General features: G+C 46.3%; 2 protein-coding genes across 4 annotated transcripts; one reads left to right on the top strand and one right to left on the bottom strand.

Moving 5' to 3' along the window:
- Nucleotides 1–5: 5 nt before the first annotated feature.
- Nucleotides 6–10039, top strand: Cntd1 (cyclin N-terminal domain containing 1). 2 transcript variants are annotated; one of them, XM_021641165.2, is made up of 7 exons: nucleotides 6–468; nucleotides 5289–5364; nucleotides 5607–5778; nucleotides 6629–6791; nucleotides 7505–7649; nucleotides 8274–8370; nucleotides 8906–10039. In XM_021641165.2, exons 1-7 carry the CDS (start codon nucleotides 300–302, stop codon nucleotides 9071–9073), a joined length of 990 nt encoding a protein of 329 aa, XP_021496840.1. In that variant the 5' UTR covers nucleotides 6–299; the 3' UTR covers nucleotides 9074–10039. The 2 variants fall into 2 exon arrangements, with proteins under 2 accessions (XP_021496840.1, XP_060242649.1); XM_060386666.1 differs by lacking the exon at nucleotides 5289–5364 and having other exon boundaries at nucleotides 338–468.
- Becn1 (beclin 1) lies at nucleotides 9307–23086 on the bottom strand. Of its 2 annotated transcripts, none has more exons than XM_021641163.2 (12): nucleotides 22931–23086; nucleotides 22531–22659; nucleotides 19524–19591; nucleotides 17243–17301; nucleotides 16517–16607; nucleotides 16275–16411; nucleotides 15965–16159; nucleotides 15068–15214; nucleotides 12783–12932; nucleotides 11939–11999; nucleotides 11259–11401; nucleotides 9307–10442 (listed from the first exon to the last, which is right to left on the bottom strand). In XM_021641163.2, exons 2-12 carry the CDS (start codon nucleotides 22655–22657, stop codon nucleotides 10274–10276), a joined length of 1347 nt encoding a protein of 448 aa, XP_021496838.1. In that variant the 5' UTR covers nucleotides 22658–22659; nucleotides 22931–23086; the 3' UTR covers nucleotides 9307–10273. The 2 variants fall into 2 exon arrangements, with proteins under 2 accessions (XP_021496838.1, XP_021496837.1); XM_021641162.2 differs by having other exon boundaries at nucleotides 22909–23074.
- Nucleotides 23087–23654: the final 568 nt, after the last annotated feature.

Raw genomic sequence — 23654 nt, 5'->3', positions numbered from 1 at the left:
GTCCGCGTGGAGTTTTCTGGGTAGAAGCAGGGTCTCTCCGCCCTAGAGGAGGGGCAGGAATGGCGAGAAGCGGCTGTCTTTTCTGATTGGCTGAGCGTTTCGTGGCAGTTGGGGCGCGAAAAGCTGATGACAGTTCGAGGCTGTGGTGGGAATTACGTTTTCCTCAGATTCGAGGCGAGGACAAACATACAGGAAGGGAAGGAAGACTCCAAGGTGTGGCAGAAGATTCTGAAAACAAGCTAAGGAAGCCAGTTTATGGATCCCGTGAACTGTCCAAGTGCTCTGAAAGACTTCTGAATATGGAAGGACCCTTGAGGCCAAGGCCTACTAACCCCAGTGACTTCCAGTTTGGAGTGGTTGCCACAGAGACCATCGAAAATGCCCTTCTTCACTTGGCCCAGCAGAATGAGCAAGCAGTAAAGGAGGCTGCGGGACGGATGGGCAGCTTCAGGGAGACCCGGATCGTGGGTGTGGATGCAGAGTGGGGGAGTCGGGTTTATGGGAGTCTTGGGAACACTAACCTTTTTCGCCCAAATGTATTTTGTTACTACTCCTCTTATGCTAGGTCGTGGGGATTATAAGTGAAGAACGAGGCTTATCAGCACTCTTACTCTTTATTTCTCTCCCCCCCCTTCCCCCCTTGTCCTTTTTTTGAGACAAGGTCTCAGTGTGGAGCCCTGGCTTATAACTCTCCCAGGCTGGCCTCAAACTCAAGAGATAAACCTGCCTCTGGCTCCCAAGTACTGGGATTAAAGGCACATAGTATCATGGGGAGTTTTCCTCTTTTGTTTGTTTGGTTTGGTTTGGGTTTGGGTTTTTAGTTTTGTTTTTCGAGACAGGGTTTCTCTGTGTAGCCTTGGCTGTCCTAGACTCGCTTTCTAGACCAGGCTGCCCTTGAACTCACAGAGATCCACCTGCCTCTGCTTCCCCAAGTGCTGAGACTACAGGCGTGCACCACCAGGCCCGGCTCTTTTTTATTTATTTTTTTATTTTTTTAATTTTTATTTTTATGTGCATTGATGTTTTGCCTGCATGTACGTCTGTGTGAGGGTGTCAGGTCCACTGGAACTGTGAACTGCCATGTGGGTGCTGGTAACTGAATCCAGGTCCTCTGGAAGAGCAGCCAGGGCAGGGCTTCTAACTGCTGAGGCACCCCAGCCCCTTACTCTTCTTTTTGTAAACGTGTTTATGAGAGTGCTTATTATCGACATAGCCTGGCATACAAAGATAAAAGCGCAATAGAGCCATTGCTCTCAAAGTATGTAGTCTTTGGGTTGGAATATTAAACATATGAAACAAGGAACAAGTAGGTGCGAGTATGGTTGGAACAATGGCGTAGAGAATACAAGCTATTTTATGAGAATTTAAAGGAGTGATAAGATGAGGTCCAGGGATTGTGACATCTGAGGTACACATTGTACGATACCATAAATAAAACTTTGGAAGGCAGGAGAGAAGGTGGTGATAGAGGGTACACTTGTAGCCCAGGTTGGCCAGAGCATGCGGAAAAGCAATAGAAAATAAAACCAGGATTTTTGCCTTGCTAAAAATTATTTTGTATGTAGAGTAAAGGATGGACTCAACTGGAGGAGGCGGGCTAGAGGAGCCTGTCTATAAGAGGGATAACAGGGCATGGCAAGGATGGATGCAAAACATCCCAGAGGCAAAATCTAGAAGCCCAAATTTTCATTTAAGAAATGAGGAAGGAAAAGATAACTGCCAAAGGGCTGAGCCTCGAGACGGGGAGCAGAGTGTTGCCATTAAGAGCAACACATCCACATACACAGGATACAAAAAAATAAGGAAACATGACCTTTGTTTTGGGGGAAATTGTTTTGATTTGGATCTACTGAGTTTAAGATAGCTGAAGAACATCCAGAGGAAGGTCAGCAGTGGACTGTTTAAAGGTCAGAACTAGAAATTAAAATATTTAACTTACTTTCATGATACTCCTAGAAGGAGAGGAGAGAAGCATATCAAGGGTAATTCCTTGGGAAACCATTTTGTGCTCAGGGAAATAGAACAGGAAAGAGCCCTCAATACAGTGATCTGCATGGTGGCTCATGCAATAATCCCAGGACTTAAGAAGCTGAGGTAGGAGAATTGCAAATTTTAGGCCAGTGTGAACAACATAGTGAGTCCCACATAAGCCTAGCCTGAGATACACCCATGTCCTGTCTCAAAAACAAAACTAAGGTGCTGGAGAGATGGCTCAGCAGTTAAGAGAACTGCTGAGGACCCAGGTTTGGTTGCCAGCACCCATACCCAGGAGACCCAGCATGCTCTTTTTCTCTTTTTTTCTTTTGTTTGTTTTTTGAAACAGGGTTAGCTTTGGCTGTCTTGGACTCACTTTGTAGACCAGGCTAGTCTGGAATTCAAAGAGATCCCCTTGCCTCTGCCTCCCTGAGTGCTGGGACCAACAAGCTCTTTCAGTCTCTGCAGACACTTGCACTAATGTAGTGTACATACATGCATACATAACACATACATACACACATACACATAAAATAAGGAAGTGGAGAGAAGACTGAGTAGTTGAGAGCTCTTCCAGAGGAACCACCCTGAGTTCCCTGCATCCACAGGCAGCAGGTCACAACTGCCTCTAACTCCAGCTTCAGGGGATCCAGCAACTTCTTCTGGCCACCAAAAGTGCTGCACTCACACACATACACACGATTTTTTTTAAAAAAATTATTTTCGAGACAGGGTTTCGCTGTGTAGCCTTGGCTGTCCTGGACTCAGTGTGTAGGCCAGGCTGGCCTCAAACTCATAGAGTCTCACCTGCCTCTGCCTCCCTGAGTGCTGGGATTACAGGTGTCCACCACCTTGCCTGCTTTTAAAAAAATATTTTTGGGAGTACAATAATGAACAACAACAAAACCCCACCAACAAACACTAGTTAGGGAGGCAGGTACCAAACGTCTTTTGAAGCCAACAGGAGAGTTTTGGAAGGATGGTGGTCATCAGTTTCAGATGCTTCCAGGGTGTGAGCAGGGCGGAAGAGGACCGCTACTTCACAGTTTGGAAGACTTGCTGCCTTTTGATGTAATCATCTTAGCAAACTGGGAAAAGTGGAGGGCAAATTGCAGAAACTTCAGAGAGAGGATGATGAAATGGAAGTAGCAGGTATGTAAATGGAGCCTTAGAGGAATTCGGCAGTGAGGAGAGGCAGAGGTGGAGCTGTGCCTTAGAGGCTGGAACACCGTGTGTGTGGTAGTCCATTTCTGTATGCAGTAGAGCATGGAGTAGGTGAAGCCAAGAGCAAGCGGTGACTACAATTCATTCTGCCTAGATCAAGTTCAGTTTCTGTGAGAAACTAAAATAAAAATAAATAAATAAAACGACTCCCCAAGTAAGTCTCAAGAAATCCAAAACGAGGATCAAAGATCTGAGAACATGCATCTCGTGAGCTAGGAAATAAAACCTAAGGTCCAGCAAATAAAAGGTCAAAGGTTTGGCCGATAACAGATACTTTTTTTTTTTGTTTTGTTTTGGGATTTTTTTTTGTGTGTGTGTGTGGTTTTGTCTTGTTTTGAGACAAGGTTTCTCTCTGTGTAGCCTTGGCTGTCCTGGACTCACTTTGTAGACCAGGCTGTCCTTGAACTCACAGAGATCCACCTGCCTCTGCCTCCCCAAGTGCTGGGATCACAGGTGTACGCCGCCACATGCAGCTTCATTGACAGATAGTTGTGTTTAATTCTTTTTCCTCAATAGAAATTGTTAGCTAGGACTGTGGTCTTTGTAACAAGGCTTTATGTGTGAGTCTATTTGTAATTTGTGTTAAGTATATTACAAAACTGTCTTGTGACAGCTTGACTTTAGCATTTTGTGAATTTAAAAAACTTTTTTTTCTGGGGGCTGGAGAGATGGCTCAGTGGTTTAGAGCACTGGTTGCTCTTCCAGAAGTCCTGAGTTCAAGTCCCAGCTACCACATGGTTGCTGACAACCACATATAATGTGACCTGATGCCCTCTTCTGGCATGCAGGTGTAAATACAGATAGAACACTTATAAAATAAAATAAATACATGAATAAATCTTAGAAAAAAATATTTTTTTCTGGCCTGGCACAGTGACACAAGCCTTTAATCCTAGCACACAGAGAGGCAAAGCTGGATAGATCATTGTAAGTTCGAAGCCAGCCTGGTCTACAAAGTAAATCCAAGACAGCCAAGGCTACACAGAGAAACCCTGTTTCAAAAAACAAAACAAAAAAACAAACAAAAAGCACACACACACACACACACACACACACACACACACAAAAAAAATCCACGTTTTTCTGAGACCAGGTCTCATGTAGCCCAGGCTAGCTATTACTTCACTATGTAAGTGAGGATGTCCTTGAACTCCTGACTCCTCCTCCACCTGCTGAATTTACAGGCATTGCCATCATGCCTGATAAATTGTTTTTCTTCTAAGAAAGTCAGATTTTCTCGGATGCCCACTGTGTCATTTTTTTTGCTGATCAATGATAAAGGTTCTCAGCTCTTCAGTCTTCTTCCTTGAGAACTGACATTTAGCCTGGTTTCCACCCTCTAATGATATTGCAAGCTAAATAGAATTTTATCTGGGGCTGTTCTTTCAAAGGGAAACAGAAGCAGGATAAAATCTTGCCAAGGTATCTCACCCTCCTCACCCTCCTAATGACTCTTTCCCTCTAACTTGGGCTATGTTCTCTGAGTTTGGGGGTGTTTCTTCAAAACAAGGCACTCCACAGTAACACTAGAGATTTACCCAACCAACTGGTGGTGGAGAGGTGGTGGCCAGCTGCGAGGTGAACTGTGTTTGTAAAGCAATGGGAGTTCTGCAGAGGGTGGTTATTAAACAAACAGTGTCATAAAGACTATCGAGGCTCCAGGAGGGGCCTTTCTGTTCCTGCCAACATTCCACTAAAAACAATATAGGGGTTATGGTTTTTATCCATCCAAGAATCTTCCTTGGAGATAGGGGTTCCCAGCATGAGGCAGAGCCCAACTAGGCCACCTGGTATATGTTTGTGTCTAACTGACCAAACCTTTTATCTGCTGAGATTCACAGGGAGGCTCAAAGGTCACAGAGGGGATTGGTAAGCCCTTGACTTTGGCACTGAGTCGGCCTGCTTTCCATGCCTCTGATCTGCCTGTTGGCAGCAAAGGAAACTGCTCCGCTTTGGTTTTCCAGTCTCATCTTTCTCACCTCCTGACCCCCTCCTCTCTGCTCCATCATGGCTTTTACACAATGCCAAGAGTTAACAGAGTGGCTTGGGTTGCATCTTGTGAATTAAGCTCTTCTTTCCTGTTTTGGCAGAGTTTGTTTTTCTCCTGTCTGAACAATGGTGTCTGGAGAAATCTGTGAGCTACCAGGCTGTAGAAATCCTAGAAAGGTAAAGCCTGTGCATAAGGCCTTTGTGCTAGTACCCCTCAGAATGGCTGGCATGCCAGGATCTTTACACAGCACCAGTTGCCCCTTACCTTGAGGCTTGCTGGGTTTGCACCCTCCTTTACTTGCAAATGTAGCTCTCCTAGCCAGCATCTGGTGCCCAGCAGGATAAGATGCAACGTGTCTGCAGCACAAAGTCCCTTTAGTTGGTGTCACTGTGAGTTACTCTCCGTTTTCCCCTTACAGGTTTATGGTAAAGCAGGCCGAGAACATCTGTCAGCAAGCTACACTCCAGCCGAGAAATAACAAGACAGAATCGCAGAATTGGAGGGCTCTGAAAGAGCAGCTTTTCAACAAGTTTATACTCCGTTTGGTGTCATGTGTTCAGCTGGCCAGCAAACTGTCTTTCCACTACAAGGTAAGGAGGCGGGTTGCTCGTGGGCACCGGGCTGTCAGAGAGAAAGCAGCTCAGTGAAGGTGGCTGTGAGAAACCCGCCGCTAAGCTAGGCGATACCGCTCATGTGGAAATTCCAGAGTGTGATTACACTTCCTAAGCAGACCTCCTGAATACACACACAGTCACACAGAGGCAGTTCTTAAATAGCCTCAAGTTCTGTTCCCTGAGTAATAATTGCTGGACGGATGCCATCATTCATACAGGTCACCTTTCCTCCCCTTGGACTTAAGGACAGTTTACATAAGGTACCTGAATTACCAACATGCCTATCGGCGTTCAGGACAAATGATTACACCTAAAAAGGATAAACTGTTTCGACATTGCTATCCAGTGCCTGTACAGTAAAGTCATTCACTCAGCAAATACTTTTGAGTTTCTTCCATGGCCAGATGCTTCAGTAGATACTATGGCTGCCACAAGAAATATTGTCTGTGCTCTCAAGGGATCTCCTACCTAGTGGGAAAAGGCAGAGGGGTAAACAGGGTGGAAAGTAAATAAAATAAAAATAGTGTGAATAGAGGGCTAAGAATGAGACTCATCAGCCTTGGGGAGTCAAGGACGCTTCTTTAAAGAAAATGAATCATTGAAATTGGTAGATGGGAGATGGTGGCCACAAAGAAACAAAATTAGGAAGGGCAGGGAGAAAGGAGTAGGCGGAAGGGAAGGGAAATCCAGCATGTGCCGGCACTTGGAGAAGAGAGAACGTGGACCTGACTGCAGGTGCCCCTGCCTGCACAAAGTGGGCTCAGGGGCTGGCAGCGCATAGGACCTGCATGCTGACACCTCTCCTCTGCCTTTGTTTTCTGCTCAGATTGTCAGCAACATTACAGTTCTGAGTTTCCTCCAGGCTCTCGGTTACGTACACACCAAAGAAGAGCTGCTAGAGTCAGAGCTTGATGTTTTGAAGTCCCTGAACTTCCAGATAAACCTGCCCACTCCGCTGGCATATGTGGAGATGCTCCTTGAAGTTCTAGGTACTTTACTAAATGTGTCAGGAAATGTGGGGTGGAGACTTGCATAGCAGGCAAAAACCAAATATGGCCAGGGATTTGGGAACAGGGGACACAGCCTACCAAAGAGGACCAGCGGGAAGCCTGTTTCTGGATGACTGAAAATGTTCCCTCCAGCACTAGTCAGGGAAGGTGATGCAAAGGTCTCAGCACCTTTCTGTTTGGATTAGTCACCCTTGCTTTTTCTTCTGTGTAACAGCCCAGGCTGTCTGGGAACTCAATTTGTAGACCAGGCTATCCTCCTAAATGCTAGGATTGAAGGCGTGCACCACCACACCCTGATCATTAGCCGTTTTCTTAGTGCGGGATCCAAGAACTGAGTTTATGGAGGAATGTAAGACAGGACAACTGTATTGTAATTGTATCTATGTACAGCAGATGGAAAACTGGCCTTTAAAATTAACCTTCTGGCAAGACACATGCCTTTAATCCCAACAGTTGGGAGGCAGAGGCAGGTGGGTCTCTAAGTTTAAGGCTAGCCTGGTCTACAAAAAGTTCCAGGTCAGCAAGGGCTATACAGTGAGGCCCTGTCTCCAAAGAAAACTGGCCTCCTGCTAACAGAGTTTGCACTGTGGAGTGTAGCAATGAGGCAGCACACTGGCAACTAGCCAGCGTTATGTCGTAAGACATGATCAGGGAAGACTTGATGCTCCCGGCCACGGCCCTGCTCCTTGTAGGGTACAACGGCTGTCTGGTCCCAGCCGCACAACTACACGCAACTTGTCTGACCCTCCTCGACCTGGTCTATCTTCTGCACGAACCCATCTACGAGAGCCTGTTGAGGGCTTCAATTGAGAATTCCACACCCAGCCAGCTGCAAGGGTAAGAAACTTCTCTAGGGGAGGCCTCTTCTGGGCATGCGCAGTAGAGGGCGGATCATAGGACTATGAGGAGTTCCCGGTTTGGAAAGTGGCGGTAGAGTACCTGCCTAGTAAATCCAATACCCAGCACTGAAAACCAACACAGGTTAATTGGTTCTTATTAACTGCCATTATATGGGTCAGACGCCAATGACTACACCCAGGGAACCCCTAAAGGCTTTTACTATTAAATGTAAATTACCTCAAATAATTAACATTCTTTTCTAGTTCTTCCTTTCCAACTACCTACAATTTGAGAGTGCTAGATTGCTTTTATAGTCACTTGAGGGGGAAAAAAGCCTGTCACATGGCTATGACTTGGACAAAAGTATTTGATTACTGTAAAGTCAGACTTGCCAAAGCCTCAGTCACATTTGTTAGGAAGGCAGATGGGACAACAAAAGGCCTGTCAGCCACCCAAAATGCAAGGTGCTTTAATCCCAGTTGAGCTATTCTCTGACCACTCTTTTTTCTGTGTCTAAAAGTCCAAGATGAGCAACACGAACAACTCATACTTGAAGTTCTCTGAGAATATAGGACCACATTCCATACTCAGTCCAAAATTAATATGGTTTTCATTATTCAGGGAAAAGTTTGTCTCTGTGAAGGAGGACTTTATGCTGCTGGCAGTTGGAATCATTGCAGCAAGTGCTTTCATCCAAAACCATGAATGTTGGAGCCAGGTACGCATCACTGAGCAGGACCAGCCTGATCAGAATTTGTTTAATAGGAAGCAGTCCCCCATCAGTTAAAGGAACTCAGAAGACAGTCTTGCAGAAAAGAAGTGTCAGGACCCAGGAACTGATGGGCAACCAGGAAGAGAGGGTTGGGAAACTAGAGTAGGATGGTAATGTTTGGGTTTTCTTTTATGAAATTGGTAAGAAAGGCCCATGTCCCATTTGTTCATTTGCCTTTGTAGTTATGACCCATGGCATGTTCATATGCCTTTGTAGTTATGTTTTATCTTTTATAGAGGGAAACAAGTAGTAGAAAGAGTTCATGTTACGCTATCAGGGAAATGACACTTGGCCATCAGCAAACATAGGAATCTGGATTTAATTTTCCCACTGTGTTCCGAAAAATGAAAAGCTTGTGAGGCTTGAGAGAATATTTCAAGCAAGTGTTTATGTTTGTGTTTGTGCATGAATGTGTGTGCACAAGTGTTTGTACACTAAAATATGGTGAGATTCTTTAGTGATAACAATCTGTCTTTCGAAGGTCGTAGGGCACCTGCGGAGCATCACGGGCATTGCCTTGGAAAGCATTGCTGAGGTCTCTTACGCAATCCTGACTCACAGCGTGGGAGCAAGCACTCCTGGGCAACAACAGCCTGTTCCCTACAAGGCAGCCAGAGCTCTGAGGACTGCTGCTTCCTCTAACACATGAGGCTGGCCAAGCCCCGGCGCACAGCCTTCTGTCATTGTATTCTCCTTCTTTCTGTTTACTTTCATACTCGGGGCACAAAAATCCCAAGTTTCCTTTGAACAGTATCTTGTATTTCAATTTCAGGCACATTTTTCTCTACATCAGAGATAGTTATGAGGGAAAAGCATGTCTCTTGTGTCATGGCAGGCTGAAAACGTCAAAGAATTGGACAGTTAGTTTATGAAATTGGCTCATTTTTGTTTAACAAGACATTTAATTTTTCCTAATTTAATCTAATAGGGAATATCAGATACAGAGATAAGTATTTCTGAGGGTTTTAAAACAGACTTTTGGATGACCTTGACTGAGTATCTCCGAAGTAGCCTTTCTTCTTTTGTTCCCCTACAGCTGTTTTTGTTTGGTTTTGGTTTGAGACAGGATCCCACAATGTAGCCCTGGCTCGCTTACACCTCGCTGTTCACCCCATGCTGGGTTGGCATTCAGGGGGCCACTTGACTCTGCCTCCTGAATGCTGGGGCTAAGTACCCTCATGCCTGGCTCACTGCTTTACTTTTTTAAACTAAAACATGTTTCAAAGAACTTCTACAGAACCGACTGGAGCTCAATTCTTCCAGAGTATAAAATACTCAAAGGAAAACATACTGGCATACCTCTTGGTAATTAACAGACGGTAGCAAATCCTTTATTACAAATAATTAGATCTCTCCATGTCTCAAACAGTATCAACTACCATTCTGTAATTCCAACAGATAACAGAGTAGGTATTCAGTACTAGAACTGAGAGGGGACAGAGTTAAAAGTCCCAGCTGCTGACCTGGTGTCCTTTCCCCACATTACCCAACTGTGTACCACAAACATCATCTCAAAACTTTTCTGTTTCATACTTTAAGTGCAGGAAGTTGAGAGATAAAATCCAGTGAAAACACATCAATGTCAATTTAACTTAAAAAAAAAAAAACAAGCAAATTTAACTTAGTTGTTTTCAGGGGAAAGAGGGAAGTCATGGGGCCACGTCAAAACTATGATAGGGCTGTCTGCTACACATGGTGTGCTATACTCTGGAAACTATCTGTCATGATATTTTAAAATAAAGTGGCTTTTGGTTGTAAACATGTGGTTTAATATTACCCAAATTTAAAGCATCTTTCCAAACCAAACAAAATGTAAAACCTTAAAAGCAAACATCCCCTAAGGAATAAGTCACTTGTTATAAAACTGTGAGGACACCCAAGCAAGTCCCCACTTGAGATTCGTCAGCATGAACTTGAGTGCTTTCGTCCACTGCTCCTCAGAGTTAAACTGGGTTTTGATGGAATAGGAGCCGCCACTGCCTCCAGTGTCTTCAATCTTGCCTTTCTCCACATCCATCCTGCAGATGGACACAGCAGAGCTCATCAGTAACACAGCCACGAAGGCAGTTCAGGCAAACGGACTGCGACTCCATCATAAGACCGTTCACGTCATTTTATCTGATAAAGAATGCCTGGTGAAAAACTACCACTAGTATGTTTTAGATTTGCTGGAAAGCCTAAAACCAAAAGCTGTCACAAGAGTCTCATTGTCATTGCAGAGTACAAGGACAGGACACACAGCCAAACAGGTGAGAAGTCTGGAGCAGGGGGGAGTGAAGGAAACAGTACCCTTCACTGTCTGCCTAGGCATCCCGAACTCAAGGAGCAGAGAGGGAAGCAGAACAAAAACTTTGTATTAGGGTGCAAGAAAATTCAACTCTGCCCCCTTCTTTTCTCACTACAAAGCACAGACTGACCTTCAAAACCACACACTCTTCCTGCCTCAGCCTCCTGAGTGTTGGGGTTATGGGTGTGCCCATCTCACCTGCCTTTCCAACTCAGTCTCTTGAACCAGTCTCTATGCTGGGCTGCTACACTAAGAAAAGCATTCTTGTCTATTCCCAAAGGCTGCAGCGAAAGCCTTTCTGAAATGGGACTGCAAACTCGAGCTCTGTGCCAAGAAAATCTCTACCACCACCCAAGAGAATATTCAGGTGGTTACACAGTTCTGCTCACAATACCGAATCAGTCCTTGCTCGTAATGTCATGTGACTGTGCACCGTTTTCTTTTTGACCATTTTTTTTAAAGTCTGTTTTCATTCACTGGCCCTTTAATTCAGTTTAGTCCTTGCTACAATTTCAGAGTCCTCAGGGGATACAGGGTTAACACTCACCTGTACGGAAGACAAAATCGAGTCTCGCCTTTCTCCACCTCTTCTTTGAACTGCTGCACACAGTCCAGAAAAGCTACCATTGCGTGGTCAAACTTGTTGTCCCAGAAAAACCGCAGTCCCCCAGAACAGTATAATGGCAGTTCCTGCCCAGGGAGAGAAGACTGGCTATGGGCATGCCCCCGTCATTCCGGGTCCTCCAGCCACCCAAGCTTCGCCTGCACCCACCAGAACATGGACTGTAGCTGACCAATGTCTTTTAGAGCCCTCAACAACTTTCAACAGCCACCGGCAAACAGCAACTCTTGGCAGCTTCCTACCAATGGAAATTTACTGAGCCTCAGATATCCCCCTCCCTCAAGTACACGCTCTCCTCTGATCTGCCCAGACCCCTTTCTAACAGGTTGTAAAAAACGGAATTTTTTCTACAAACCCCAGAGAGCTAAGTTTGAACAAGAGGCTGGTTCCTTTTAAGTTTGTCTGAGAAACTGAAAATGGCAGCTGATATAAAAACTAAGCTTTAAAAAAAAAGAAAAAAGAAAGAAAGAAAACAAAACCACAAGGCCTCGCGCACTTTAGGCAAGTTCTCTATTCCAAGCTACAGCCCTACCCCACAGCAAACCCATTTTGTTTGGATAAACAAGAACTCTGTAAGCCAATGAAAAGGGGGCCTCCCAGAATACCTTAGATTTGTCTGTCAGAGACTCCAGATATGAATGATTTCCATAAGGAACAAGGCGGTACCTGAAGTGGGGGTGCAGAGAGATATATATCAGACTCCTGTAGTGATTACTGCAAAGTTGCAATTCAGTAATTTTTTTATTTTTTGAGATAGAGTTTCTCTGTGTAGCCCTGGCTGTCCTGGAACTTCCTCTGTAGACGCACCTGGCCTCAAACTCAGAGATACACCTGCCTGTGCTTCCTGAGTGCTGGAATTAAAGGCCTATGCCACCACCACCTGGCTGTACCCAGGAATTTTCAATCTGGGGGAGCATTCATCAAAATAGCGTTAATGTCTGTTTTGGCTTTGTTTTGTTTTGGTTTTTTTTTGAAATGGCAGGGTCTCCCTATATAGACCAGGTTGACTCTGAACTTTTGATCCTCCTGCCTCAGCTTCCCCAGTACTGGGATTACCGGTGTTTAACACCATGCCAGTTACTTTGGTTTAAAAGATGCATATAACTTGTGGCCTGTGGGTTGTCCATTGTCCCAGGATAGCTATGCCTGAGACTCAATACATTTGCAGACCACAATAACATGTTTTGATATCTAAAGGTTGGATACCTTGGTGGATTTTTTAAAAAATGAAGCCTGGAACTTTCTTAGGGAAAGATTAGGTTCTGGAGACTGCTGGGGACCACTGCTGGAGTTTGAGGATTGCTCCATGATACCACAGGCAAGAGCCTTGGGATGAGGGATCAGATGCACGTGCCCTCCACCCACAGCAGAGCAGTACCAGGTAGTACAGACACGTTACGTCAAAGACCTACCTCACCCGGGTGCTACGGAAGAACTGCATTTTCTCACCTCTGAAATTTCAGACCCATCTTATTGGCCAGAGCATGGAGCAGCAACACTGTCTGACCCCAAGCAGCATTGATTTCATTCCACTCGACAGGGACACTGGGCAAACGACCTAGTCTGAAGTTATTGATTGTGCCAAATTGTCCGCTGTGCCTGCAGGAAAAGGCAGAACGGGGGTCAGGGGAGAAAAAGAGGCAAAACTTGAGACTGCCCACTTTTACCCAAAACATAGCATGACTCCCTCTCCTTTTCTTCAGAGCTGTATACCTAAGCTTCCCCTGGCATTTTAAACGGATGCCCCAAGGCATCACCTTTTCCACTGTTTCCACGCCAAAGTAGAACTGTGAGAGTCGCTATGTTTATGCTCCTCCCCCAATTAAAAAGAACACAAACATCAAAGTCAAAGCCAGCAAGCACCACTGTCTGTCTCCTCCCCCTCTTAGATTTTTTTTTTTTTTGATGTGTATGAATGTTTTTTTTCTTTTCTTCACTTGCATGTATGAATGTGCAGCAAGGCATGACTGTTGGATCCCTGGAATTGGGATTATGGATGGTTGTGAACCACCATGTAGGTGCTGGAAATTGAAATCCTCTGCAAGAGCAACAGATGCTCTCAACCACAGCCAAGCCATCTCTTTAGCCCCTTCCTACTTGCCTCAACTGTGTCTACTTCTGCCGAGTGTGGTGGTGCACACCTCTGATCCCAGCACTGGAGAAGCAGGGGCAGGCAGACCTCTGTGATTTCCAGGCCAGCCTGGTCTACACAGTGAGTTCCAGGACCACCAAGGTTGTTATGCTCAGAAGTCCTGTCTCAAAAAAAAAAAAATCTACTTCCCTCCATCTCAAGACTGCTACTCTTTTCCAGTTTAGATGCCCAGCATCATAACCTCCTTCCCAGCCGATTTCTCACCCGTTATTAAGAAAAGCTATCATTCACAAAGGCAAATGTCCTTCTGTCACTTCCCCATCTGAAATGCTCCAGTCATTCCCTCTGCCTTCAGGCTCCAGTCCAAACGCCTGAATAACGGTAACTCTCCGGTTTCCTATATCCGCTTGCCTCCTTACACTAAGTTTCAGTCACAATAAGATCCTTTCAGTTCTTTCAGTTCACCACTCCCTTGCTCCCGTTTCTCAGCACACGATGTTCTCTGCCAGGAACAACTCCTCTGTAGACCCGTACTTCACTCTCAGCCACATGAGCCTTCTCGGGGAAATTTCCAGGCTTCTTCCCCAAACTGGGCAAGTCCTCTCTGCTCGCCCAGCACCTGGCCTATCGCTATCACACTGTAGCACTCCTGCCTGTTTACCAAGTCCTTCCAGATCACAGGTAACTGCTAGATTGTGTGTTATCTGCTTGACCCTTCTGGTGCTCAGCACAAGCCTTCCACACAGCACACACTCAGTGCCACCAATTCAATAGGAAATGCATGAATGGGTCTGGGGTTGATAACTCAGCGCCTGGGGCTAGAGAGAAGCCCAGCTATTGGGATCATTGGCTGCTCTTCCAGGGACCCAAATTTGATTCCCGATACCCACAGTGCCGCTCACAATTTTCTGCTCTTCCACTCCCAAGGGGTCTGACTCCCTCATCTGGGCCCTGTAGGCACCAGACATGCATGCATGTGATGCCCCCAATATACATGAAGGCAGACACCCAAACACCCAAACCTAAAGGAGAGGGAGGGAGGAGCTGGCTCAGGGCACCTGCTGGCTTTGTTTGACTTCGGTATTTGTGGGTTCCTGTCAGGGGAGGAGCATGAGCATATTCAGTGACTCTCAGGGTTTCACCTCGGCATCAAAGCAGCTGGGAAAGGTGACTTGAGATTGGGGCATCTGTTTAAAGCGCCAGGGGGAGCCTGGGTGTGTGGATCTGAAGGAGAGGGATTCAGGCTAGGTTTTGGGTGAAAGTGGAAAATCTCACAAGTTTTATAAATCTTTTTTCTTCTTCCCTGACCCCTTTTCTGACTTTCATTGTAGGCACAGTAGACAATTTGGCTCAGCTAATTAAAAATAATTTTTAAAGCAGTATCAGGCAAGTATCAGGATTTGGTGGGTAGACAGGACTTGGTAGGCAGATACCGCTGAACTCCAGCATCCTACCTGTGTGTGTGTGCACATTCCTGAGCTTGCACCCTCGTGCTCACATGCACACAGAAACCTGGCTTAGGTAAAGATGACCTACAGTGCCTCTCCTATCGGAAGGTGGTCACCTGGTGTGTTGCTAACGGCTACAGTCCAAATATGAAGTGCTTCCCAGATGTGCCCCCCCCACCGGCAGCACTCATTACCAAATATGGAAGGTCGCATTGAAAACGTTGGTCTTCTTCAGCTTGTCCAGCTGCATCTGGGCGTAGCGCATCTGGTTTTCTACACTCTTCAGCTCATCATCCAGCTCCAGCTGCTGTCTCTTGAACTCACTGTACTCGCGCTGGTACCTGTGAGCCACCAAGGGGGCCATGAGAGCTGGCTCTGGGTTCTTTCTCATCACTCTGCTGAAGGATTTACTTTAGTGATATAATTACATTTAATTACAGAACTCTCTACAGTTGGCACTACTTCCTCTCAGAGGAATGTTTTGACTACAAAGTAGGAAAGTGTCTCAAATTCCAGATGCCCACATTTTAAAATATAGAAGAAAAAAAGAACCTTGTGAACTATGACAAAACATTTTCTGTATTTTTGATTTTATTTATTTTTTTTCAGAAGTGAAACAAGTTAAAAGTGAGTCTCTCAGCCAGGCTGACCTACAGAGGGAGTTCCAGCACAGCCAGAGCTACAGAGAAACCCAGTGTCTCAAAACACCGGGTCTCTCGATGCATTTATTTATTTGCGTGTACGTGGAGCTATGTCTCTCCTTCCACCCTGTGGGTCTCAGGGCTGAACTCGGGTTATCAGGCTTGACAGAAAGCACTTAAACCCACAGACCCATTTAACTGGCCCCAGCAAGAGCGGCGTTTTCAGAGCACTGGTGCCACACTGGACCCAACTAACATCCTTTCTTCATTTCTCATGTTATGTCTTCATCTACAGCCCTCCCAACACTCTTCTGGAAATAGGCCCAGGAACCATGCGCAGGATTTGGAGCAGACCCAGCACTGACAGCTGACCCAATCAGACATTCAGCTGGCACACACCCCCCTCCTGGTGCTAGAGGCAGAGGGCAGCAGAGCAGGGCAAGCACTCACTGAGCCTCCTCCTGATCCAGTCTCTCCGCCTCAGCCTGGACCTTCTCCAGGTTTTCTGCCACTACCTTGCGGTTTTTTTCCACATCCTCCAGCTCCTGGATCAGCCTCTCCTCCTCTAGGGCCAGCTCTTTGAGCTCCCTCTGCAGCTGTTCACTGTCATCCTCGTTCATTTGCTCGAGGATCTCCAAACAGCGTCTGCCAAGGACACAAACACGGTCTGCTGTTCTATGTGCCTGAGGGGAGCACAGCTCTTAAATCTGAGGGGCCAAGGAGTCTCCCAGGCCCAAACCCTGGCCCTAGAGGAACTCACTTGTAGTTCTGACATTCATTTTCAGTGACATTGAGCTGAGTGTCCAGCTGGTCTAAAAGAGTGTCTGTGCATTCCTCACACAATGGGTGATCCACATCTGTCTGGCCCGACATGATGTCAAAAAGGTCTCCGGTGACCTGGAAGCATGGGACAGTCAGGATGGGGCCTCTCCTGGGCTACCCGCCCGGCCACCCCCTGTACCAACCACACATATTTCTTGACAGTGAAATAGGGAAACTTGCCTTGAGCCTCCGGCTGAGATTCTCCATGGTGCCGCCATCAGATGCCTCCCCGATCAGAGTGAAGCTATTAGCACTTTCTGTGGACATCATCCTGCAGATAGCCCCCCACCCATGGGCCACATGAGGGGGCAGAGAGGCCTCCTCCACCTACTGTGCAGCCAGTGGCAGAGACTCTCGAACACCGGCTGAGGGGCCTCAAGATGCATTCCTACTCCTAGCCCAGGCGGACCTCCCAGAGTACCTCTCTCCCAAGGGAAGGCCATCCTGGTCTTCCACAGGGGCACTACTCAGCACCAGGTTAGCCTGGATGGACTAAGGAGGGGGAGGGGGCACCAAAAATTGATATGTATGTCTACAGCAAAAAGGAAGGAGAATCAAGAAGACCATTTTTTAATATTACTTCTCCTTGACAGCAACTTTTAGCTGCTACATCAGTGAGAACTAAGAGCCTCAACATCTACTAAAAAGCTTCTCAAGAACCCATCTCAGTCACTCCCTCAGCACCCCTCACTTCACTACTGCGGGTATTGACTCTGTGTGATGGCTACAGGGGAAAAAAAACACGCTGAAAGGTGATGGTCAGGGATAAGGGGACATATCTTTCCTAAAAAGAGCCAAGAGGCTAGACAATAATTTACATCTCCTGGTCCCAAGTCCTAACTCCTAAGTCTAAGAAAAATGTCCTTGGTCTTTGGCAAGAAACAGGGGATGAGGAATAGTAAGCACCTGGCTGGGGGGATGAATCTTCGAGAGACACCATCCTGGCGAGTTTCAACAAATGGTTCCTGAGACAGAAATAAGAGAGCATCAGAATTCTGGCAATGCAGAGTGCAGTTTATTTCCCCAACAGCCTGAGAACTATTTGGCTTTAGCCTAGATTGATAACCACAAGAACTTGATAAACTGAGCAACTTAAGAAGTGGGTGGTCTCTGGGCTGGGAGACAGCTAAGTAGAAAACATTCTATTCAAGGAACAGGACCAGAGTTCACAGTTAAACAAATCCCCACAGTTAAACAAACAAATGGGTCATGATGGCACATGCCTTTGAGCCCAGCACTCTGGGAGGCAGAGACAGGCAGAGCTCTGTGAAACAGCCTAGTTGACATAGCACAAGAGCCAAAGTTATGTAGAGAGACCCTGTCTCAGAAGCAAAAACAAAACAACAAACCCACAAAACAAAACCAAAAAGAACTGTACAAAAACCAAAGAGCGAGTGGGGTGTGCACCTGTAATGGCAAAACTGGGAGGTTCTTCCTACCCTATGGACATAAGCAGCCAGCCTAATCCTCAAGCTCCAGGACTGATCCTGGTCCAAGTTAAGAGACTGTCTCAAAAAATAAGGTAGAAACCTAGATACAGACTTTGTACATAGAAACTAAGAAAGGACCCACAGCACAGACAACTTCCTCATACCATCTGATGATTGCTTTCTTTGATGGGGAACAGCATCCTAAGGATACTACACTTTGTCTGTGGTTCCGTTTGCACTTAACACTTAGCAATTAAGGAGGCAAACACCCTAAGTCATAGTACAAGGCAGAAGGCAGAACAGACCGCAGTGAAGTTTGTTGCGGCACAAAGTAGACCACTTAAGGGTTGGTTGGTTTGCTTTCTCTATGTATTTTTAGGAAAAAAGTGTTTCTTGAATGCACTTTAAAAAAAGCAGTGGGCCTGCCAGTACCAGAACGGCATGCCCACCATCAGCGTCAACAGTTTTCCAGCATTTCTTCATAACATCACTGGCTTCAGCTGCCTGCCTCTTTTGCTTCTCTGCAGGCTTTCTCTGACCTTGCACCCTAGATTCCCTGCAGAGCACGTGGCCAGAAATAACAGCTCCCAACCCACTTAAGGTTCCATTTTCCCAATGACAGACAGACAGGTGGATAAATATTCCCTTATCACAAGGGTGAAGCCAACGCCCTCTAACAGGATGCTGCTCCACAGAGGCTCCTCTCCCAAATCACTAAATTCTACCCAAACAACGACCTGCTCCCCGCAAAAGAAAAACAGCGTCCAACATCTACCTTTGATAATGAAAAGCATCTCTATTATTATTGTTATCATCATCATCACTGTGAAGCGGAGACTGAATCCAGGGCCTGGCCCGTGCAAGGCAAGGGCTCTACCTCTGAATTACGATCCCAGCGTCATCACTGACAGCACTAAAATTTTAAAATGACATATTCTAACACTGCTAATCTTTTATGTCCATGGTAAAGATACAACCCTCTGTCGAAGCAAGATATGTTTGTGAATGGAGAGGAACGGAGACAATAGCTATTGAAAATTTAAAAAAATCAAGAACACCCTGGAGCAGCCCAAATACATAGGTCATTCATCTCTAACCTTAGTCATTGACCTTTTTGTTGTTGTTGTTGTTAAGATTTTATTTATTTTATGCATGAATGCTCTATCTGCATGGATGCCAGCATGCCAGAAGAAGGCATCAGATCCCATTACAGATGGTTGTGAGCCATCATGTGGCTGCTGGGAATTGAACTCAGGACCTCTGGAAGAGCAGCCAGTGCTCTTAACCTGAGACATCTCTCCAGCCCTCTACCTTTTTTTTTTTAATTTCAAGACAGGGTTTCTCTGTGTCCTGGACTCATTTTGTAGACCACGCTGGCTTTGAACTCAAACTCACAGAGATCTTCCTGCCTTTGCCTCTCTTAGTGCTGAGATTACAGGCATGCACCACCACGTCGGCTCTAAGCCCTATTTTTTTTTGTTTTTCACATATGCATCTCAGGCTGGTCTAGAACTCACCACGCAGCCCCGGCTGGCTTCATCTGTGACTCGCAAGGCCTCAGCCTCCCAAGCACTAGGATTACAGGTGGCAACACCTTGTCTGGCTAGAGTGTCTTTTATAACCACGCTTTATCATTAACCCCAAAGTTTGGAGGCACCGAACACTCTGCAAAAATCCAGCCTGTACTGTGGTGCTTTCATGTCAAAACTCCAGTCTGGCATACTGTAAGGAGGATGGGGAGAGGGTACTTCTTTTACCTCTCCTGGGTTAGCCTCTTCCTCTTGGGTCTCTCCTGGTTTCTCCTGGGCTGTGGTAAGTAATGGAGCTAAGGGTAAGGAAAATCCTGAGTCAGAAACAGTCTCATCAAAGCAGGAGGGCTTTGCAAAGCCTGGGAAAGAATCTGAAATAGCCTCATTACCAGCCCAAACCTTACTACAATCTCTCCCTCTCTCCCTCTCTTTAGACAGGGCCTCACTATGTAGTCCTGGCTAGCTTGGAACTCATTATATAGATAGACCAGACTGGCCTTGAACTCCTGAGTACTGGGATTAATGATTTGTGCCACCACTGCTCGCCTTAATTCTTAATAATTTGTTTATGTTATACGCTTGTTTTTATGTTTGTTTGTTTTATGTTTGCCTACATATATGTCTGTGTGAGGTGTGTCCAAAACACAGGAACTGGAGTTAGAGACAGCTGTGAGGCGCCATGTGGGTGCTGGGAATTGAACCCGGTCCTCTGGCAGCGCAGCTAATACTCTTAACCACTGACCCATCTCTTCAGCCCCTCTTTTTTGTATTCTTTACACATAGAAAAATGTTTTCTTCCCCCTCTTCCTGAAAGCACAATAGATGTCAGGACTTTAAGAGTCATGCAGAAAGAGTTAGTCTTCATGTCCTAGACAATTTCTTTAGTTATTACAGAGCAGAGAGCAATGGATGGGTCTACAGACCAAATATCATTGAACATGTGTTTGTAATTGTTGAAACTAGATGATAGGCAGGTAGGGATTCCTTATATATTTAAAACCCTTAAAAATTAAAACAATTTAAAAAAATTATGGGTATATGTGTAGTATGGGTGTGGGCTGTCCACAGGCGGACAGGAAGGTGTCAGATCACCCGGAGCTGGAGTTACAGGCAGTTGTGAATGACCTAATGTGGGCACTGGGAACTGAACTCAGGTCCTCGGGAAGAACAGCACCAAACTCTCCTAACCAGTAAACCATTTCTCCAGCCCTATAGTTAAGTTTTTCCATCACAAAAGTTAGTATCCCTCTACCCTAGAGAAACTGGGAAGGGATGAGAAAATTTCCTGACCAGCTATACTCTGTCTGCTCCTGGGTGTCAAGAGTGTAGGGTTGGGGTGTGGCTGAGTGGCAGAACACTGTCGGGCACCAGCAAGGCCCTCCTCAAACCCCGGAATCAGGAGAGGGCCTATGGGAGAGCCGTGTACAGGGGCGCATGGCTATAATCCTAGTACTCTGGAGGCTGAGGAAATTCAATCATGTTTTTAAAGCCAACCTGGGTTATATATTAAGACTCTACCTCAAAAACAAAACAGCAACAACAAAAACACAGCTAATATACACAAAAAAATCTATTCAGCTTTTTTTTTTTTTAAAAAACAGGAACTCCATCATTTAAGACCGAAGGCCATACATTAAGTGAAATTACCCAGGCACACAAAAGCAATCACTGAACCATCTCATATGTGGTATACCTCATTTAAACTGAGAGCAAAATGGTGGTTTTTAGGGGCTGCAGCTGGTAGGGGTGGGATACATAAAGGTCAACAGGTCAGTTAGGCCGGAGAAACAAACTCTGGTGTCCTAGTGAACAGTGTTGACTACGGGAGCCATCATGAACTGCACAGTCCCAAAAAGCCAGAAGGGAAGATTGCCGCAAGGAAACAATAACTGTTGGAAGAGACAAATGTGCTAACCCTGATTTGAACATTATTTGTGTACTCAAACATCAAGTGGTGTCCCATAAATATCAGACTTTAAAAATATATCAAAAAGTTAAGAAATGTGTAAAGCTGGGCACAGTAGCACATGCCTGTACTCCAACACTTGGGAGATGAAGGGTCGGCCCTGCCTTTACCACTTTTACACTTTCAATGCACAAGTAACCTTTAAAAATGTGAAAAACAGTGCTGATGAATGTCTTTAATTCCAGAACTCTGGAGGCAGAGGCAGGACAGTATGAGTATGAGGACAGCCAAAGGGTGCATAGTGAGAGTCTGTCTAAAATAATAATAGTAATAATAATATTTCTAAAAAGAAAAAGAAGAAGGGGTGCCTGGAGAGATGGCTCAGCGGTTAAGAGCACTGGCTGCTCTTCCAAAGGTCCTGAGTTCAATTTTCAGCAACCACATGGTGGCTCACAACTATCTATAATGAGATCTGGTGCCCTCTTCTGCTATGTAGGCATACATGCAGGCAGAATACTGTATAAATAATAAACAAAAAGAATAAGAATAGGGGCTGGGCACACCATTCAGTAGTTTAGAGCACTTGTTGCTCTTGCAGAGAGAGGACCTAGGTTTGACTCCCAGCCCTCACACGGTGGCTCACAACCACCTGTTATCTCCAGTTCAGGGGATCTGATACCCTCTTCTGGCTTCTTTGGGCATCGGGCATTCATGTGGTAGACAGATATATATGTAAACAAAACACCCACACACATAAATAAGTAATAGTACTAATTTTTAAAAAGTAAACCAAGGTCCATAGGGATACAAGACCAAGGTTTACAGGCTAATGCCAGGTCCGCGAACTTGTTTCAACTCCCTATAGTCACCTTCAGCGTTTCTTCAGGCCTCTAGACTCCCCTACACTTAGCAGGCCCTCGGGTAAGTTCAAGACACATGACCTCTGTAAACCTCAATTTTCCACCTGTAAAAGGACATAACCATGGAACGTCTCTTGCTCTTTTTACTTCTAGAAACAGGGACTTGTTCTATAGCCCAAGCTGGCCTGGAACTTGAGGCAGCTCCTGTTTCTACCTCCCGAGTGCTGCAATTACGGATATGAGCCACAAAGCCTGGTTTCCACCGGGATTGTCCCAAGGACTAAATGAAATACACCTGGCACACTGTAAGTCCTCAAGAAAATCTGTTCTATTCCTTCACTCTGGAGACAACGTCAGAACAGTCTACTCCTGATGAGGAAACCAAAAACCAGAGACTGCAGCCACGTCGTCTCTAAAGTCGCCCATTTCCCACCTTCCCGACCACCCCCTTCTCGCGAATCCTGCTGACCTGTGAGTTCCTGGATGGTGACCCGGTCCAGGATCTTGAAGCTCGTGTCCAGTTTCAGAGGCTGGCTGCAGCGCTGGCACACGAAGCTCACCTGCATGGTGCTACTGGACGCCTTGGACCCCTCCATGCCTGCGGCAGCGGAGAAAAGAAGAGGTTAAGGCTCGGCGCCCCTGAAGCTCGGGCCGGAGGCTGGCCCCTGCCTTGGGCGGTGGAGGTGAAGAGGACCATCCCGCTCCGCGCTCTTCCCTCCGGGAGCGGTTTGACACCAAGAGGACCTGCTTCCGGGGAAGAGCCCGGCTAAGGCAGTTTGAACTCCCGGGCGGGGGAAGGGGCCCCCGAAGTGGCCGTCAGGGATTCTAGGACTTCCTAAAGTCTCACTTCAGGCCCCGACGCTCTTCACCTCAGGACCCCGGAGCCCGCCGCCCAGGCTCGCTCTACCGCGGGGGCACGGTGGCCTCGGGTCCGCCCCGGAGTGAGACCTCCAGAGTTCCCATCGCCCGGTCTTCGGCTACTTCCCGGTCGGCTAGCTGAAGACTTCCGCCCGGGACCAGACGTGACGTCTTGACGGCCGCAGACGCACAAGCCCTGGTCCAGGTCCCGCATACCCGGCTCGGGGCGCCCTCCAGAGGCTGAGCGGGAAAGCGCAGCCTGAACCGGCAGGTGAGCCGGAAACGCCCATGCTCTGTTCCGATTGGTCCCCTTCTTTCTCCAAGTAGCCCTGGCTGTCCTGGTACTAGCTCTGTAGACCAGGCTGGCCTCGAATTTACAGAGATCCACCTGTCTCTGCCTCCTATGCGCTGGGATCAAAGGCCTGCGCCACCACCTCCCCCTCCCGGCAGGTGTCAATTTTTTTTTTTTAATTTTTATTTTTATTTTATTTGCATTGGTGTGAAGGTGTCAGATCCCTTGACATTTGTGTTACAGACAGTTGTGAGCTGCCATGTGGGTGCTGGGAATTGAACCCGGGTCCTTTGGAAGAGCAGACAGTGCTTTTAACCACTGAGCCATCTCTCCAGCCCCCAGGTGTCCATTTTTAAAGTGTAATTTTTTTAGGAGACTCAAATTGTCTTTTAAACCCTTCTGATGGAGTGCATTTTGCAGGGTGGCTTCATATATATGCACAT

Source organism: Meriones unguiculatus, chromosome 7, assembly GCF_030254825.1.
Source record: "Meriones unguiculatus strain TT.TT164.6M chromosome 7, Bangor_MerUng_6.1, whole genome shotgun sequence".
NCBI lineage: Eukaryota > Metazoa > Chordata > Mammalia > Rodentia > Muridae > Meriones > Meriones unguiculatus.
The sequence above is the reverse complement of the archived record's forward strand: the minus strand, read 5'-3'. Positions and strand labels throughout refer to the sequence as shown.